Source organism: Carcharhinus amblyrhynchos, chromosome 3 (assembly GCF_965287045.1).
Source record: "Carcharhinus amblyrhynchos chromosome 3, sCarAmb.v2.hapA, whole genome shotgun sequence".
In the NCBI taxonomy this organism is placed as follows: domain Eukaryota; kingdom Metazoa; phylum Chordata; class Chondrichthyes; order Carcharhiniformes; family Carcharhinidae; genus Carcharhinus; species Carcharhinus amblyrhynchos.
This window is the reverse complement of record NC_137326.1, coordinates 88,127,876-88,147,577: the sequence shown is the minus strand read 5'-3', so window position 1 is coordinate 88,147,577 and position 19,702 is coordinate 88,127,876. Positions and strand designations below refer to the sequence as shown.

Here is a 19,702-nt window from a genome sequence, read left to right as displayed (position 1 = left end):
GCCCTTGAGAGCTGTTAAGTCAAACACATTGCTGAAGTTGCACGTAGACCAGACACAACTAGAATGGCAGATTTCCTTCCCCAAAGGGTGTTAATAACTGATATGTTTTTATGACAATCAATGGTAATTTCATGATTATCATTACTGAGACTAGCTTTTCAATTTCAGATTTAAAAAAATTGATCCATCGATTTTAAACTCCACTGGCTGTCATGTTGGGGTTTAAACTCCTGATCGAGAGCATTACTGGTCCAATGATTTAACCATTACACCACCATCTCCCCAGATATACAATGCTTCAATCTGATATTATTATACACAGTTAAACATCAAAACATACCACAATTAGGAAAGTAGAGTTGGTCGGATCATTTTGCTCTGAAATACCTTCACTGTTGATAGTGCTGGTGTTTTCAGGATCAGAAAGAAAGCATCTCTTTGCTATGGGCCAGGAAAATACATTTTCCATAGAAGATATTTATAATGCAAAAACTGACCGGATGTGCACCCAGAAGTAAATCTATGCAAATTATCTTGCAGGTGGATATGTAAAGGAAAGCTTATCAGAAATGAATGTGGAGCATTCAGGGTTAAACCTTCCTACTGCCAAATGTCGATAGATTTAGTATATGAAAGGTACACATCAGTGCCTTAAACAGTGAGTCAGTCATCTTCACCTTACACACTGACAGCTGCTATTCTCTGGTCCCCTGCATGAATACACTTTGAAGCTACTTTTCAGGGTATATATTGGTGTTGGGATCCTCATGTTGTAGTATCCAAAGCTATAGGTATGTGGTATTGATGATGAGGGAAGTTCTCACTATCAGCACAAACCTGGAAAATTACCCCAGGAGTATCCAGAGGGTTAGCATGTGCTCAAGACTTTTCACACTCAGCTTCCATCTTGGAACTTAAGTTAGAATGAAACCAAATTTCAGTTCCAGGATTTGCTTGTTTTCTTCTTTGAAGGCCTTCTGGTTAAATTTAGTTGCAAGATAAAACTGGGTGGATTAGATTTAGAACTCAAAGTTGCCTGAATTTGGAAGAAACTGCCAAACCTATTTACATATCTAGGGTGGTTGATACATAAAACAAACTGGGGTTGTGTTGAGACTCAGTTTGAGGTTTCAAAGTAGAAAAGCATTTAATTCTGCAAAACAAGTGATCTTCATATTGATGAGCACAAAACTCCACCTTTTCTATAAATCCTCAGATTACACATTGACACAACAGTGCTTCTCACCAGGAAAGGCGGTAGTCTAAAGTGACTGCTATAAGGAGAACAATGCACTTTACTAAAACACGTCATACAACTGCCTTCGCTGTTACATGATCACACACTATTACATAAAACCACATTTCTTTTGTCTCTGCAATTCACTTAAACCATTGACCTTCAAGTTTGCAGATTAAAGTGACATTTGCAGTATGTGAACAATCAGCCTGAATTTCCTATAGACTTTTCCTCGCTACATTGCCATAATTTAAGTACAATGAAAATTCCATTTGCATTGCGATTCCTCCATACTTCTGATTAAGCAATGCTCGAGCTGTAGTAGAAGTGTGTGGCCTTTAAAAATTGTTCCAAAATGTAACATTCTGTGTATGTAAATGCATAGGTTTTGTTATTAAACTATTTGTACTGATTTTGTCTATTTAACTCCGATACCACAACATATTTCTTTATCAACTTCTCTGCATTCTTTAATATCAATCCAGCTGTATGTATCTTCATTGATTTTTGATCACACATCATTTTTGAATCCCAAGATAATCTTCTACTACTTACTCCAGTGTTGGTTTTGTTTGTGACCATCCATAAAGATTGTGTACATCATAGTGTCTCACTGAAGCTCCATTTGCTAGAAGCTGTTCAGTCTCCATACATAGCGTTTTGTGGTGCAATCCTATGTTTCTTGAATCAAGAGCTGAGAAATGAGAAATCATCACATGATGAAAAGAACAGTGACAGAATGAAATGGGTAAAACAATCAATTTTTCAATGTTTGGGATTATTGTATGATAGATTTCAGATAAATTAGACTTATAACTTGTAACTTAATTTCGAAAGTTAAATAAAAACTGTATTTTAAATTTTTGCTGAAAAAAATTAATTCAAATTTTTAAATGAAAAATTGGGGGGAATGGGGGAGGGGCCCATGATCTGTCTGCATAGTTGGGCGTGGGGTGATAAGGGGGTCAGTAATGCTGTGGGGTGGGGCAATGTCTGTGGGGACAGGGGACAGGTATTATCTGGCTCACTTTGCACCTGATGCACTGACCTCTGCACCCAAATTCAAAGCAGACACTTTGGACCCTACTTTAGCGCTTTGATTCTAAGTGCTGGACGCCCTTGAAACTGGGCGTGTTTCAGATCCAACTTTTAGACCCGTTCTGATGCACCTCCCATATACACTCTACATGAACAAATATTAGCGAGTCCGAATCGTGCTGCACAAGCCTGTGGGTCAGGTTTAACGCCCTGAAACCCTGCAGCTCCGATTGGCACCTCCAACTGCGCATGCACAGAAAAGAAATGATAGAATGCTACTCCACTGCCACATCCTTCCCGGGCCAGATAATGCCTCCCCTGGACCCCACAAACATTGCCCTACCCCACAGCATTACTGACCTCCTTATCCCCCCAACCTCCCCCACTAAGCAGACCGATTACGGACCCCTCCCCCATCCCCCCCAACGATCTCAGGCAGAGTGTCAGCAGATCTCCTGCCTTCCCCTCCACTGATCTCTCAGGGAGAGTGGCAATGGATCACCCCTCCCCCCCATCGATTTCAAGCAGAGAGCTGTCAGACACGCGGTACTCACCTCCTCATTAACTGGAGCTCCTGAATCGCAATTCGTGGAGCATGTTTGTTTCGCGCCAACTCTAGATGGGCGAACACAGTGGTAAAAGGGAAAGTGCCGGTAAAGTTGGGAGTGCAGCTTATTAAGTCAATTTAAATGCATGCAAATGCATTTAGATGGCCATTGCGCCCATTTTGGGTGCAGTCCCAATTGCAGCCATTTTTGGGTCTTGGTAAGAGGGGGTACTGGTGTGGATGCAGGTGCAGATTGCTTCACGTCTGCCTTTACCAAGTTTTTGCACCCAAAAATGGGTGCAACTCAATGGTATAATTGGGCCTTTGAATTTGGACACTATCTTAACAGCCATTCACACTTTGCACACGAGGGGAAGGGACGAGGGCTGCTGACACTCTGCTTGAGATTGGTGGGAGGGAAGGAAAGGGTCCACTGCCACTCTGCCTCAGATCATGGGGGGGAATGGGGAGGGGCCCATGATCAATCTGCGTAGTGGGGGAGTGGAGGGTTAAGGGGGTCAGTAATGCTGTGGGATGGGGCAATGTTTGTGGGGGCTGGGAAAGGCATTATCTGGCCCGGGAAGGATGTGGCCGTGGAGCAGTTTTCTATCATTTTCTTTCTGTGCATGCGCAGTTAGAGGCGCCAATCGGAGCTGCAGGGTTTCAGGGCGTTAAACCCCGCCCACAGGCTTGTGCAGCACGATTTGAACTCGCTAATATTTTTTCATGCAGAGTGTATATGGGGGCACATCAGAATGGGTCTAAAAGTTGGATCTGAAACACTCCCAGTTTCAAGTCTGTCCAGCATTTAGAATCAAAGTGGTAAAATAGGGCACAAAGTGTCTGCTTTGAATTTGGATGCAGAGGTCAGTGCATCAGACGTAAAGCCAGCCCAATTTTTCATGTAAATCTCCGTTCACTGCAACGGGAACAGAAAATCCCACCAGCAAGAATGGCCACAAGATTCCACCTACTTGCATTAAGTTTTGCACTCAAGGGTGATGCCAATACATTATCAAGTCTCCTTTAAGAAATCACTAAAATACTTTCTGAAGGAAACCGCAACAGAGTCTGCAGCAAAATGTTGCAATTCACCCAGATAGGCAGGATCAAAGCTTCTGGGTTGAGTAGGATTTGTATGGAAGTGTTCTCCTGTTTTTGTTTTCTGGCTACTTGGTTTATCACTACTCCTCAGGAGGGCAGGGAATTAAACCTTTCATTAAACCATACTTTCAAGTAAGGTAGAACAAAGAACATGGATGGGCTGAGAGCAAATGTGATCTGGCTTGTTTCTGGTACAAAGTGTGCCAATCAACAAAAAGATAAACAAGAGGCAATTTTTGGCTTTAACACGTGGATCACCTATTTGAGACATCCAATGTCTCTAACATGAAGGCAGACCAGTTACCAAGGGAAGACCTCATGAAAAGTGGCAGTGGTATTAATTTATATTGACCTTATCTTGAGGATATTGCCCCTCATTTAATGTTGATGTGGCCAACAAATGATCATCCCCAATGAGTAAGGGTGAAATTGTTCTCTTTGTTCAAAATAATCTTGAAAAAAATTACAGTTCATGGAATTAGAGAATCCCTACAGTGCATAAAGAGCCATTCAGCCCATCGAGTCTGCACCGGCTCTCTGACAGAGTATCTTATCCAGGCCCTTTCCCCTGCCCTATTCCCTTAACCGCACACATTTACCATGGCTGATTCATCTAACCTACAGATCTCGGGGCACCAAGGAGCAAATTTACCATGGCCAATCCATCTAACCTGCACATCTTTGGACTATGGGGGGAAATTAGAACACCTGGAGGAAAGCCATGCAGACACGGGGTGAATGTGCAAACTCCACACAGGCAGTGACCTAAGTGAAGTTTATTTTCAGATAACTGCAGATTAGGTAACAACATACGATTTATCACTTTGATACATTTTAGAACAAACTGTTCACCATTATTTGAAGCGTGAGAAGAAGGTTCAGTAGGCAGGGAGTTACATAAAATACAGATGAACTGTTTCATTTTAAATGACAGGGCAGCTGACAAACAATCTCCAAACTCAAGTGACCCCTTTGCATTCTCTTTGAGAGACACATTTGAAGAATCCATTAACTGGAAATGTCCTAACCTGGCATATAAGGTGGCTTGTTCAGTTTGTTATTAAGGCAGCCATTAACAGATCCATCAACAAAGCTTGATGGTTCATTCATGTCCTAAAAAGAAAAAGAGGGGAAAATGTCTTTGCCGTTAATTGAAATTTGAAATTGCTGGTTAATGAGCTGGAAAATTAACACCAAAATCTCACAATCCAAAGTCCATCAAACGTCAAGTTTTCACGATAATCTTTTATTGCTGTATGCCACCATTCTGCAGTTTCTTTGAGGAAGAAGTCTGGGAAAGCAGTGTGGGCTCGATAATGCTGCAAAAGCATGAAACAACATTTTTAAGAAAAAAACAGGTAAAACTTCTCAAATATGTACTGTAAAACAAAGTCTGGACAATTTGTGTTTTCTTTCTAATTTTCTCTTGCATGCGAATCAAGTTCCTCTAATTCCATGTCCTTTTTTAAATATGTCCACGCTGAAGTTAAAAATGATTTCAGCTTAACTTTTTCGTGTTTTCTGTGTCAAGGCAAAGACCAATGGCAAATCATTTGGCTTCAGAGAAGTATGAAATAAAAGTTGTAGGTATGACTTTGTTTGACAAATAGAATTGAATCAGATATTTATGAATCACATTTACCTCCACTTGATAAGCCCAGTCTTTTGATGAATCAACTGTTACATTTGGAAGATCTGGCCATACCTGTAATAGGTATTCAAAAAGTTAAAAGCTTGCGACTGCTTTATGCATTCTGCAGCTGTTAAAAAGCATAAATATTTCCATTTGTATCATTACAAAAATAACTGAAACCACTTCAGAGTATTGCTAAATTTTAAAAATTCTCAAAAAACATTCATTACCTTCCCCCACACAATATCATGACTTCTTTTCCATTTAATGAAGATATCCTTATTGAGTGCAGAGGTAAACGCTTTGTAAGATTTGGTTTCATTTCCTGAAATTGCCGGATCCTGCGCAGTTTAAGAAAGATGTAATGTCAAAAGTGTACAAAATTAATTAGTCCAAATTAGATTATCAATACACAATTTAAGTTGTTTTTCTTCAAAGAATATACCAAAAGCTTACCAAAATGATAATAGTTCGCATCCCTTCACTTCTCATTTTGTTAAACAAATCTGGCAAATTCTGGAAGTCATCAACATCAAGTGTAAAGTCCAGCTGCCGCTCCATGTAATCAATGTCAACATATTGCACATCCTTCAAATAAAGATATATCTTAATATCTAGAAACAATGAATAGTTCAGTTCAACATTACTCAGGCTGCTGGTAAGAATCTCAACTACCAGTCTAAGTCTGATACCACTATAGTGTAATACCTAGTTGGCAGATCTGATGTTCAATGACAGTTCACCCTTGCCTGTCACATTGAGCTGAGAGACAAAGAAGCACTAGAATTATAGGTCGGAATTTTAACGGCATGTCCGTCCCGATTGCGGGGGCAGGCGAGGCTCGGAGAACAGCATTCTCCGTTGGCCATGGATGGGATCATACCAACCTCAGGTGGGTGTGCCAGTAAAATTCTGCCCATAGAATTTCTAGACTGAAGAAGGAGGCCATTCAGCCCATCATATCTGCACTGACAATAATCCTATCCACACTCTATCCCTACAACCCCACACATCTACCCTGCTGATCCCTCTGATACTAAGGGTCAATTTAGCAATGTCAATTTAATTGACATAAGGGTCAATTGACATAGCCCGCACATCTTTGGAATGTGGGAGAATACTGGAGAACCCGGAGAAAGCCCATGCTGACATAGGGAGAACATGCAAACTCCACACAGACAGTCACCCTGAGGCTGGAGTTGAACCTGGGTCCCTGGTGTTGTGAGGCAGCAGTGCTAACCAGTGTGCCACTATGTCACTTAAGCAGATGTGTCTTGGGGCCATGTGTAAAATCTTACTCCAAAGGAGATTAACATTTAATCTGAGACTAAAACAAGTTGGAAGTATCGTAAATATGAAGTTCCTCAGAGAACCAATGGTTGTGCACTGGGCTGTGTTAGTACCTCTGTGAAGCAAATTGAATCATTTGGCTATGTTGTTAAGAAACAGATATATATCCTGCCATTTTACATAAATGCATATCTGAAAATAATTCCCATTGGTGAACATGGGTGTATAATAGTATTTTCAAAGTGTTTTTTTTACATTAGTGACTCTGTCATCCACAAGTAAATTGTCTTCTCAACAGATTATCAAATAGGTTGACACAATACTTGCGAATAAGAATATAACAAACATACATATGGGATTTCAGCATTCTTCATCTCGGTGTACAGATCCTCAATTTCTGTGGTATTCTGGTATCCATATCGACATAACTGAAATCCCAGGGCCCAATACGGTGGCATGACTGGACGGCCAATAAGCTAAAAAGAGTACAAGAAAAGCCTTTTTTTTTGATTTGCGGTGAAAGCTGGCAAGATGTCTTTTAACACAATCTGTTCTCTGTGAAGCAGTAATCAGATATTTGCACATTGTTAGTTTACACAAGAATTTGGAAGAGAGGTAGGCCATGTGGCCACTTAAGCCTGCTGTGACATTCAATAAAATCATGGCTGATCTAACCAGACCCTCAGCTCCACTTTTCTGTCTACATTTCTTACCCTGAAATGGAATGTGAAACTCTATCATGTGATCACTGTTGCCTATAAAATCCTTTACTATGGGGTCATTAATTAATTCTGTCTCATTGTACATTACTAGATCTAAAATAGCCTGCTCTCTGGTTGGCACTAGAATGCACTGCTTTAAAGAATTGTCTTGAAACTCATAGAATCATAGAATCACTGCAGCGCAGAAAGAAGCCACTTGGCTCATAGAGACTGCACCAACAACCCCACCCAGTCTCCAGCCTGTATCCCTACATATTTACCCTGCTAATCTCCTTGACATTAAGGGGCAATTGAGCCTGGCCAAACAACTTAAACTGCACATTTTTGGAGTGTTGGAGCACCCAGAGGAAACCAACGTAGACACAGGGAGGACCATTCATACTTGACATAGACAGTCACTTAAGGCCGGCGTCAAACACAGGTTCTGGGTTACCACCCAAACTACCTTTGCTAACCTAATTCATCCAATCCTATGAAGATTAAAATCACACATGATTATTTCACTACCCTTCTGAAAAATGTCCTCATTATTGTCTGCCCTTTACTATACCCTACCATGTAGCTATTGTTAAGGAATCTATGAAATAATTCCACAAATGACTTCTTAACTTAGCTGGTCTTACCTCTACCCAAATTGATTCAGCATTTTCCTTTTCTGAACAAAGTTTCTCACTCTTTATTAATACTATCCTCAAATACCAGGGCTAACTCGCCATCTTTCACTAGCTTCATATCTTTCTGAAATTTCTAGCAATGAATGTTAATGTCTCAGCCTTGTTGATCTTGCAACCAAATCTCTGAAATTGATTTGATTTGATTTATTATTGTCACATGTATTAGTACACAGTGAAAAGTATTATTTCTTGCACGCTATACAGACAAAACATACCATTCATAAGGAGGAAAGGAGAGACTGCAGAATGCAGTTTTACAGTCATAGCTAAGGTGTAGAGAAAGACCAACTTAGTGCAAGGACGGTTGTCAGATCTTGCATGATACTGAGTGCATGAATCAGAAGTACAAATGAATGGCTCTACACTTTATCATTGTCACTGCTTGTTGAAGAAATCATATTCCTTTAGGATCTTCTAAGAATATGTATGAAGATTTGATAGTTTTTGTGTAGACATGTGTTGGCATTTCTTTATATGGCATTTGAGCTATATGAGGCAGTCAACAATAAGCTGACTATTTCTTCTGGTTCAGCCTCAGTAATATAATATCTTTGCACTGCGCCAGTTTTCACAATATCTCAATACGCATTGCTTGAATGACAGATATCACCATCTCTCGGAAATAAGATAATAAGCATTTCATGGAGTGGGAAATTGAAATTCATCCACACACCATTTTGTGTGCGTAGACTGATGCAATTGCTTCAACTCTTTTGTACATTAGTGTGGTTAGGCTTCAGCTGGGAGGAAATCACCCAGCAGTTTATACACATCTGGAATGGTGTCACATTGGGAAGGTTCAGAATACAGAGAGCTGGAACTGGCTGGATTGTAGTTAGTGATTTTCTTGTCAATTCTACCTGGTATGTTTGTTCACCAAACTGAAAATTTGTGTCCAGCTAGGAACATGAAAGATCGTGTTCTCAGTATCATTACTTCTCCAATATTCTGCTGAGAACCTAGTGTCCCGTTTCAATAGGAAACATGAGGTTCATTAAGTTTGATTTGAGTTTATGCTTTTGCAACATTTATTGCAGGTGAAAATTGCATGACTTGCTTTGCAAATGAATCCTCAATCATCATCAGATTAAATCTAATTGAGATCCCTGCCTTTTCTATCATACTAAAACTTTGTTTAATAGCAATCCTGAAATTAATTCAAACAAGTTCATGAATGCACGGATACTTACTGATGTATATTGTTCAACAACATTTTCTGGAGTTGGACCAAGAACCATGTAAAAGTCTAGGATTCCTCCAATAGTGCGATATGTCAGAGAAGGGGTTGGCTGAAGTGTTACATCTGGAGGTTAGAAATATCACAGATATGATAAAAAAGCACTAATAATTAAGTTAAATGTCCAAGATTATGAAATATTATCATTACACAAATTTTCATCTCAAGTACATGAAAGAACCATTTTTTTTTAGTATAGATGATTGACTCACTGTTGTGATATCTACAACAACTATTTTATTCTTATTCTATGTATTTTAGCATACTTAGAAAGATAAGGATTAGGTGCTCAAACATCATACCAGAATACATTACGAAATTGGTTAATTATATTATGACTTGTGGTACATAAGATAGATTTACATTTTATACCATCTTTTACACAATCTCCAGATCTTTCTAAAGCATTTTACAGCAAATGAGGCACCACTGAAGTGGAGACCTTATTGTAATATAGGAAACATGGCTGTTAATTTGAACACAAACATCCATGTGGTAGCAGCCAGGTAATCTGTTTTTGTGGTTTTGATTGATTGATAAATATTATACAAGATACTGTGGCGAAGTCCCCAACTCTTCTTCTAAATGTTGCCATTTAGAAGATGGCCTTGATTAAATTTCTCATTCAAAACAGGCACTTTCAACAGTTAAGCACACCCTTAGTACTACACTGGACTGTCATCTTTGAGTTTAGTCTTTAAATGTTGGAGCGGCTCAATTTTCTGAATCAGAGGCTACCAACTGATCCATAGAAACCATGATCATGATAATGGCCACACATTATTAATGTCACCATCTATATGATTAGGGGAGTATTAAGTTTGAGAGTGCCAATTTGAGCTTATAAATATTGATTAAAGAAGAGGTCTGTTTCATACGTGGAGGTTGAAGTTCTGTTTGACTGTTTGATTCAAAGTTGCTAACCAAATTCACTGGTTAAAAACATTTGTGTTGCATTTGTGATTTTATTATTTCAATGTCAGGTGCAAGGGTACATATTCTGGCTCTGGGAGGATCCTCACTTGGAGCCAGGGAGAAATGGAGACGATAGCATATTTAGTTCTGTCAGACCCTTGATATACGTAACTATTTATCGTTGGTAATAAATCCTTTTATACTTTGAGTCACAACAAGTCACCTTCAATCAATTACAATATTGTATTTCACAGACTCAGTAAACCAATATCCCATAGTTTTATTTTTACTTGTCATTGGGAGTCAATATGATTTAAGATAAATGCAGACTTTAATATTTTGCCTTCTGATTATCATTAGATGTAACTTCCTTAAAAAAATTATTTTGATTTCATATCAGTTTGCAGCAATTATGTTTGATATTTTGATATTTAATATTGTTTACATTGATACCTATAAATATCAGAATTGAAAACATTAAGACAAAATCACAGCCTGATAAGACTGAATTATGAAGATGAGGTAAAAATCATTATTCATTTATTAACACATTGATTATTTTTGCTGTTATATATTTCAGGTACAAAACTTAATGAAATAAAATGTGCTTAATCCTTTGAACATTGTGAAGCCTGAGTGACGTGCAAAACCTCCTTCTGTTATCGATAAGCTAAACAATTAAAATATACTTCAAAATATTAAAGATTACTATGTAAAGGTGCATATAAACTCAAGAGTTTCACTGATGTCCTTACAATGGCAACAACCTAAGCACCTTATTTTTCCAAATGAAAAGTTCTAAGGTGTTTTACAAGAACATTATAAAACAAAATATGGCAGTGAGCTACGTAAGAAGTTACTAGATCAGATGAGGTTTGCTCAATGGGGTAGTGTTTAACGAGTATCTTAAAGAAGGGAAGTGAGGCAGAGAGGTGGTGTGATGTAAGAAATAGCTTGGGGCCTAGACAACTGAAGGCATGCTGCCACCAATGGTTGAACAACTAACATTGGGATGCACAAAATTAGAAGAACCCAGACATTTTGGAAGGTTGTGGGGCTGGGGGAGCTTTCAGAGATAGGGAGGAGCTAGACCATGACGGGATTTGGAAACACAGATCTAAATTTTGAAAACAAGGTGTTGTTTGATCAGGAGCCAATATAGGTTAGTGAGGATAGGGGAACAGGACCTGGCATAGGCAACAGATCATTGAATGACCTCAAGCTTACAAAGGACATGGGAAACTAGTCAGGAACATGCTAGAATAATCATGTCTATAGGTAATAAAAGCACGAATGAGAGTTTCAGCAGCAGATAAGCTGATACAGAGGTGAAGTTAGGCGACATAGAGGTGGAAATAGGCGGTCTTAATGATTGCTCAAATGTGAGGTTGGAAGCTTATCTCAGGAATAATTGTGATGCCAAACAGACTGACTTAATCTAGGAATTTGGACAGACTAAAGGGTGGAATCAGTAACTAGCGAACAAAATTTGTTGCAGGGACTGGAAACAATGGCTTCAGTCTTCTCAATATTTAATTGGATGAAAATTCAGTACTGAATGTCAGATAAGCAGTCTGATAATTTATCTATAGTTGAAGGGCCCATTTTCAGGCGTGGAAATTTGGTAAAGTTGGGCACGAAATGAGTAGCGCAATCCACGCCCACCTCCTCGCCGGTTCCCCCTTCACCAAGAACCGAAAATGGCTGCAATCGGGACTTTGCCCGAAGCAGGTGCAACGGTCATTTAAGTGAATTTGAATGCATTTAAACTGACTTAATGGGCTACATACCCAACTTTACCAGCACTTGCCCCTTCAACACCACGTTCACCCATCCAGAATCAGCATGAAATAGATATACTCCAACAAAAGTCCGATTTGGGCATTCCAGTTAGCGAGGAGGTGGGTGCCTAGCGACTGATGGTGGGGGATGAAGGGGGATCTGCTGCCACTCTGCCTGAAATCAGTAGGGGGAAAGGAGGGGTTTGCTGCCACTCTGCCTGAGATCAGTGGAGGGGATGGGGGGAGGAAGGAGTGGTCTGCTGCAACTCTGGCTGAGATCACTGGGGGAAAAAAGGAGCCCGCTGCCACTCTGCCAGAGATCAGTGGGGTGAAAGTGGGGGGGGGGGGGCGGTCTGCTGCTACCTGGCCTGAGATAAGTGGGGGGAAAGGGAGGGGCAGGGGCCTACGATCAGTCTGGGTGGCAGGAAGGTGAGGAGATAAGAGGGCCAGTAACGTTGGGGGGATGGAGCAATGTCTGTGGGGGCCAGGGGGACGCAGTATCAAGCCTAGGAAGGATGTGGCAGGGGAGCAGCATTCTATCTTTTTTTTCTGCGCATGCACAGTTGGAGGCGTCAATTGGAGCTGCAGGGTTTTGGGCGCATTGAGCCACACCCGTAGGCTTGTGCAGTGTGGTTCGGTATAATAGGGCCCAAAGAGTTGAAGAAGATGGTGGTGAGGGAGTGCTGGGTGTCCAGCATTCATATGAAAACTAATGCTGGAATTTCAGACAATGTTGCTAAGGGTCTACATGTAGATGACAAGTAGAACAAGGGCAAGGATTGATCGTTGGGGGCACCAGAGTTACTGGTGTAAAAGCAGGAAGAGTAACTATTGCAAGCAATTTTTCTGGTTAGAACTAAATAAGAGTGAAAGTAGTTGCATCCAACTGGACAATGGTGAAGATTCATTGACGGAGCATGGTGTGGTCAATTACGTTAAATGCTGCAGATAGATTGAGAAGATAGAGAAAGAAAAGTTTACCTTTGTCACCGTTACATCAGTTACTATTAAATTTCACCTGAATTTTATTATACAGTGCTTTACATTTTGATGCAAAAATTACTTCAAAATGTTTACTATGTTTCTTTCAAAAGAGAATGCATAAAATAACATTTCAACTTACCCATCGCATTACTGTTCAACAGTAGTACACCATGGGCATTGAACTCCTCTTCCAGACCCATATAAAAAGGTTGGCTCCCATAACTGTTCTTCTTATACTGTGAATATATATACAACTGAAGGTGAGAGAAATGCTCTTTACGTTGGCACTGGTTAGAACATAGAGCCAGCCACAATCTCTTTTTTTAAACTAGAGTCAATGGCCTATAACTTCAAAAATGCAGAGGTTCTTTCTTGGATACTGGCAGTCTAATTAAGCCCTGAATATGGAAGGGTGAAAGCATGTGCTCATTTCTGACTGTATACCAGTATACCACTCACCATATTAGTGAAGGAATATTCAGGGCCCCTGCCTGTGTGCAAACATTGCTGGTTTGCCCAGAACTACCCATATCGGCTGCATGCCATAAAACCAGACACTGGGGCCACATGAGATCAAAAGATTTGCATTTTCACATTAACTTACCTAAATGGATGTTGGATGAAGTAAGAATGCAAACTGAAAGGACAAGATTATGTGTTGCTGCTGGACTGTGACCCCTCTCCATATGGCTCTGCATTCCTATAAACCCAGTTTCTGAACCCCCAAAACCTGACCTTTGATCTTCACTGTGCCTTCTCACTCTCAAATCCCTACCCCACTTCCCACCTCCATCCCCACCAATTTCTCCCAACTCAGGCCTCTGCACTCTGCAAAATTTGTACTTCCTAAAATGACAATAATGACCTTTCATTAGATCCCTTCAAATCATTTTGATGGAGCTTCTCCAATCATTAAGTGATGTTCATTTTTAGATACTGAACAAGCTGTTGTATAATGAGTGTTGTGTATTTTATTTCTGATTTGCAGCATTCATGATTTGATTGATTTGCCTCATTCAATAATCTGTGTAATTTTGCAACATATGGAATTTTATGTTTAAGATTTCATGCGGTGTAAATTGAAAGCTTCCTTTCATCAAAGGCAATCAACAGCATCTATCAAAGTATCACAGGAAAAGCTTCTTTCAGTGTGTGCATCAGCATTCTTTATACGGTATCTATTTTATTCCCAATAACAATGATATTATATTTATGTTAATAAGCTACTTGCCCTTTGCTCCCTGATAGAAAATTCAATTCAGTGGAAGTTTTCTTTTATAATTGTCCACCAGCGAGAACCAAAGGGCATGAGATTCTATTAGAGTATCATTCCATCTGAGAATCTATAGACCAATCACATGCTTAATGCACATACTGATCATAATAGCTCTTCCCTCACTGTACTCCTGTGACCTGAGAAGAATTTAGATGGCTGCCACTTAAAACAAGAAAATGACTCCACAATCTCAGAGGGATGCTTCTAATAACACCAAACCTAGAATCATTTTGTTTTATGTTTCAATGAGTGTGTGGGGGTGGTGCTAAGTCGATGTTTCCTAATGTCAATGAATTTCTGATCGGAGATGAGATGTAACATTAGATGCAGCATATTCATCAACTCATTTACTGCTATCTCTCTGCAGACTAAATCCACATCAACTTTGTTTATTCTCATTGCTGCTAAAAATATATCTTTCTTCCATTTTATTAAATATCTCTGCATTATTTTGATTCAGAATTGTTCATTGCATTCCATTTTGCTGGACTGATAACATTGATTTTTCTTTCCTCTTCAACCAACTCCATTTGTCATCATATTTCATTTTATAACATCCTCAAAACAGTCACCTTGGATGTAGATGCTGGAAGAATAGAACATGAGTGCCCTGTTCTTGAAATGTAATGTATTGTGCTAAAGCTTCACTTTCTATTAACAAACCCATATTCGTCTTCACCTTGTGATTATCGTGGATTTTGAACCCAAATAAAATCCCGCCAGCGAGATTCTATTTCCTGATTTTTTTCACGCCCCTCTCCTGTAATAATTCTGTGTTTCTACCCAGAATGGAAATTTTAATCATTTTAAATGTCATTACAAGGCTTCCCCACAATATGTTCCCCCCACACTGAATATTCACACCTCACCAATGTCATCTAGGCTAGGTTTACAACAGGTCTTTAAAAACCTGAAGCAGTTGAGGGGACCCTACGAGGGGTGCTAAGTTAAGTATAGTCTCCAAGGGTGAGGAAGTTTCCCTAGCACTGCCAACATAGCACTGCAAACCAGATACTGCTGACCTGCGGGGCAGGCCAACTGGGGAGCTCCATTGAGAGGATCAGGGTGCACCAACACTTGTGATGGCAACAGGGATGTCCCCCAACCCCTGTGATTCTGGGGGGGAAAGCCAATGCTTGTGGGGGTCCCGTGTCTCTGGATTGGGGGACGGTAGAGTGGTGTTTATATAACTTATAAAACATTTGATATTACAGAACTTGAGTATGGCAAAAGACATATGTTATCAATGTTTTTTGCAAGAAGACCAAATGTAAAAGGAACAACAATTTATGCTGCATAACAAGAATGCTGATTGGTTGGCAAATGGATTCTGATTGGTAGAGGTATTGACATGGAGAATGTACCGGTTAACTGATGGCTGACAGTTAACTGCCAAGAATTGTTTAAATTCAGACCAGGCAAGGTTAACTCTAGCCCCGGGATGTGAACCAGAGACTGGCTATTTTCTATTTTGTTTAGTTGTGAAAAGGACAATGTGTGTACCTGTCCTTTCTGCCTGTGAAGGACAGAGCTCTGTGTATTAATATAAGTAACTTCTAGCATGTATTAGTGAGCCACACTATGTCTGAATAATGACCTTAAATTGGTTGTCAGTGTCATTCTGAGCACAGTCAGAATTGTTACCCAATCATAGAATCAAATTGAATGTTGGACTTTTCCTCTCATTGTACTAAGTGTGAAATATGGCATGCCACCCATCTGCCGTGATGGTGGTTTCCCAAACCATTTTGTCCACTTCCCACTGCATTAATCATGCATACATGGGAAATGCACCAAATCATTGTCTGGCAGCCTCTTGTTCACCTTTCCCGCTATAAGCTCATTGCTTCTTCACTCCAGACTCCATAATTAAATGACTCTCATCACTCTCAACTCACTCTCCCAAGCCCCCTATCAGACATTTACTGGCATCTCGCATCTTGCCAGCTCAAGGGACATTACCACTCACTCTCTCACACAGATCTTCAGATCTCTCATTGTAGGCTCATTACTTTACAGGTAGTGTCCTCATCCTGTCAATGGCCACACTCATCACCCACACATATCAGTCATCCTTATCATTTGGCCTGGCCTACATCCTGCTGACACTCTGTCTTTATGCAGGTTAAGCTCACTCACAATCAAAGGGAGGGTTCTCAGACTGGGGCTGGAGTGCCTGACATTAAGGTCCTTACTCCCTTTGAGAATTGAGCTGATTGGAGTAGACATGGAAAATATCAAAGGTGAGGTTGGTGGCGCACTCCCAAGTGAGGCTGCTGCAACAGATTAAACCTCAGACTACCATACTGTGAGTGCACTGTCCTGTATTAAAATTGCATGCATGCACTAATTATCTCTCCGTTCTTTCATTTGCACTTCTCAAAGTTCCCAAAGGCAGCCACAGTGCAGGCCCTTAGCTCCAGCCCTGAGGACACTTCAGATCATGAACCAGAAGAGAACACCATAGAGGATCTGTCACAGCAATCACCACACCCTCCACTAGAGGAACAACCTTGGTGGGACCTAGCCTTGGGCTCTGGTGAGAACTGCACACAATCATGGACATCTGTGACCACCTCAAAGGATTACTAGAGATCAGGATTCTGCTGAGTCTGATACAGATGACAAGCCTCAGGGTTTGGTCCTAAATCGGTTGCTGGAAGTGACAATCAAAGGAATATTCAGAAGAGACGTCAATTGCTTTCTTCAGATTGCAATGGAAGATTGAGGACTCCAAACCTATTCAGTCTGAGGTGAGAGCGCTGACGTATCAATGCACTGCGGTCAATGCTGGGAGGATGGTGGTCATCATGCAGACCTGGATCGAGGACATCCATCCTGCACACCGCTGCAGAAGCAACACTCCATCACCATTGCCATTGGTGGCATCCATCAGTGGCTGCGTGAGAAGGAGATGAGATACCCAGGTCTCACTCCAGCTGCTCAAGAAGCCAACTGGAGACACTGGGACACTCATAGTGAGGAGAACCAGCAGCTGAACACCCCAGGTTAATCCAGCAAGCTGACTCGGGGATTGTCTGGATGATCCCGATCCCTTCTTCCCCTATCCCATCACCTCCAGCTCTACAGGCCAGGGAGGGTGGCAAGACACCCAAAGAAGGCTAGAGTTGTCCAGGTATCAACCCTTCAGACAATATTGGGTTGTAACAGGCTGCCTCCACCTCTGCTGTGGATGTCAGAGATGCACCAAGATGTAAAGGTAAATTTAGGAAAGTGAAAAAGATTTAGGCTGGAATTTTCTGGCCCCCTTGCGTTTGGTTTTCTAGCAGTGCAGGTGGTTTGCTATTCCCTGTCAGCGGGATCTTGAGTCCCTCTGAACTTACTGGCCATTTGTGTTGCTTGCCAACTGCACTATCAGACCCCCTACTGTTGGGGGGAAGGGGGCAGGGGAGGGAAATGTAAATAGAATCACATCTATTTCACATTTCTTCCTGTGTATATCTCATTTTTATGATGAGTTTTGTTGCTGTCAAACAGATATGGTCCGTGGTCCCTCCTCCAATTTATCGCACATGTTGCTTTCATGGGCCTCGCATATAGTGTGCATCCACATCACCAAAGAGTGTGTCCCTTTTCTAGATCATCCTCAACATCAGTGATGCCTGGACTTTAGTGTTAAGTTTGCCTGTGGAAGGAACCTTATTCACATACTTGGTAGGGTCATGTCATGCTTATTCTTGGCTGTGGAAGACTAAGGCAGAGGTCTTCCCCCATCTCAGGGGATGTGACAGAGTAGGTACTGAGAGGATGGTTTCCCTTGTGGAAGAGTCTAGGGCCAGAGAGCATAATCTCAAAGTAAGAGGTCAGCCATTTAAGATAGAGATGAGAAGACATTAATTCTCTCAGAGGATTCTGAATTTGTGGAATTCTTAACCCCAGAGAATTGTAGAGGTTGGGTCATTAAATATGAAATAAACAGGTTTTTATTCACTAAGGGAATCCAGGGTTATGGGGGTAAGGTGGGATAGCGGTGTTGAGGATTGTAACAGATTAGCAATGATCATGTTGAGTGGTGGAGCAGACTCAATGGGCTGAATGGCCTATGTTATATAGTCTTCTGGTCTAGTCTGCATTCTGAAAGTTGAAGGTGTGCTTTACAAGGAGAGATGTATTACACCTGGAGGGAAGTGACGTATCACGCTGATGTCTTCTGGCTGGGCTTTCATGTTGTGAGCCCATATCCAGAGTTTGTGTGCGCTCCTGTCTGCCAACTGTGTTTCTGACTTTCCGAGTGCACATCTGCTAAACTGACCAATATGTAGGAGAACCTTGACACTTCAGATGCCACAACTCTGCCCCTTCCGCCAATTAATGCACTGGCCCTTGAATCTATAACCTTGAGCCTTTCACAACCTGCAGTTGTCTGGATTGCAATGACAAGCTCTTGTCATAACATTGTGCTGCAGTGCTGAGCCCCATCACCAAAGCACTCACCCAGACGAGTGACGCTAATTGCAAATGGTGATATTTGACACTTAATAGAGCCTTTGAAAATAAACTGGAAGTTCACATCGTTGTTTCGTGCAATGTGGGTGGGAGCAATGGGATAGGCGGAAGCATGTACTGAAGCTGAAGTCTGCTTGTTATTAGCAACAACTCGTGATCTTGAGGGTTTCATGGTGTTTGAGAATTTTGGAGTTCACTAGGGCCAGGGCTGGCTATGAGGACACAATGTGTGTCTTAAAGAGGAGGCATTTCAACATTTGATTGTGCCAGTGGTTGAATGTCATCAGCATAAGGTGGCCCATATGTGAAGTATGTTGAGGATAAAAGCAAGCTAGCAACCCTAACTGAGAATGGTGAATGTTAATGTGATAGAGACAAAGGTGACACAGAAGCTGATCATCCTCAGCTGTCTTAACCCAAGTGTCATCTATTGTTTCACCATCAAAGTTGCACAGAATGTGTTGTCCTGTTGCTGCAGATGGATCTCCTTGAGAAGTTTTGTCAAACTGAAGGCATATAGACAAGGGCCCACTGAGGATAGGAAATGGCTTCTGGCTCTTGTGAGCTGCCACTACTGGGAAAAAAGAGACAGCATCTTCTGAGTCTCTCCTCCAGTTAGCAAATCATCTGAGCAAGGACACAGGCTCCTGATGCTTCATTATCCTTCAAAGGATCAGGACAATGTGAGCCCAGAATGTAACTGTTTGCTCTCATATTCAAGAGCATGGTTGAAATGAGAGCAATAGCAACACTGGTGTTCATGTTGGCCCATTGTGGAGGGAAGATAATTCCAGCAT

General features: G+C 41.0%; 1 protein-coding gene across 1 annotated transcript in view; it reads right to left on the bottom strand.

Annotated features, from left to right (window-relative positions):
* The window catches only part of si (sucrase-isomaltase), a 237,232-nt gene that overhangs the window by 37,372 nt on the left and 180,158 nt on the right, over positions 1-19,702 (bottom strand). Inside the window, exons 30-38 of the mRNA XM_080185474.1 lie at positions 13,302-13,398; positions 9,436-9,548; positions 7,200-7,325; positions 6,016-6,147; positions 5,790-5,900; positions 5,569-5,631; positions 5,132-5,245; positions 4,955-5,039; positions 1,793-1,931 (exon numbers count right to left, since the gene is read on the bottom strand). Coding sequence (XP_080041600.1) covers positions 1,793-1,931; positions 4,955-5,039; positions 5,132-5,245; positions 5,569-5,631; positions 5,790-5,900; positions 6,016-6,147; positions 7,200-7,325; positions 9,436-9,548; positions 13,302-13,398 — 980 coding nt within the window. The remainder of the gene's footprint in view (positions 1-1,792; positions 1,932-4,954; positions 5,040-5,131; positions 5,246-5,568; positions 5,632-5,789; positions 5,901-6,015; positions 6,148-7,199; positions 7,326-9,435; positions 9,549-13,301; positions 13,399-19,702) is intronic.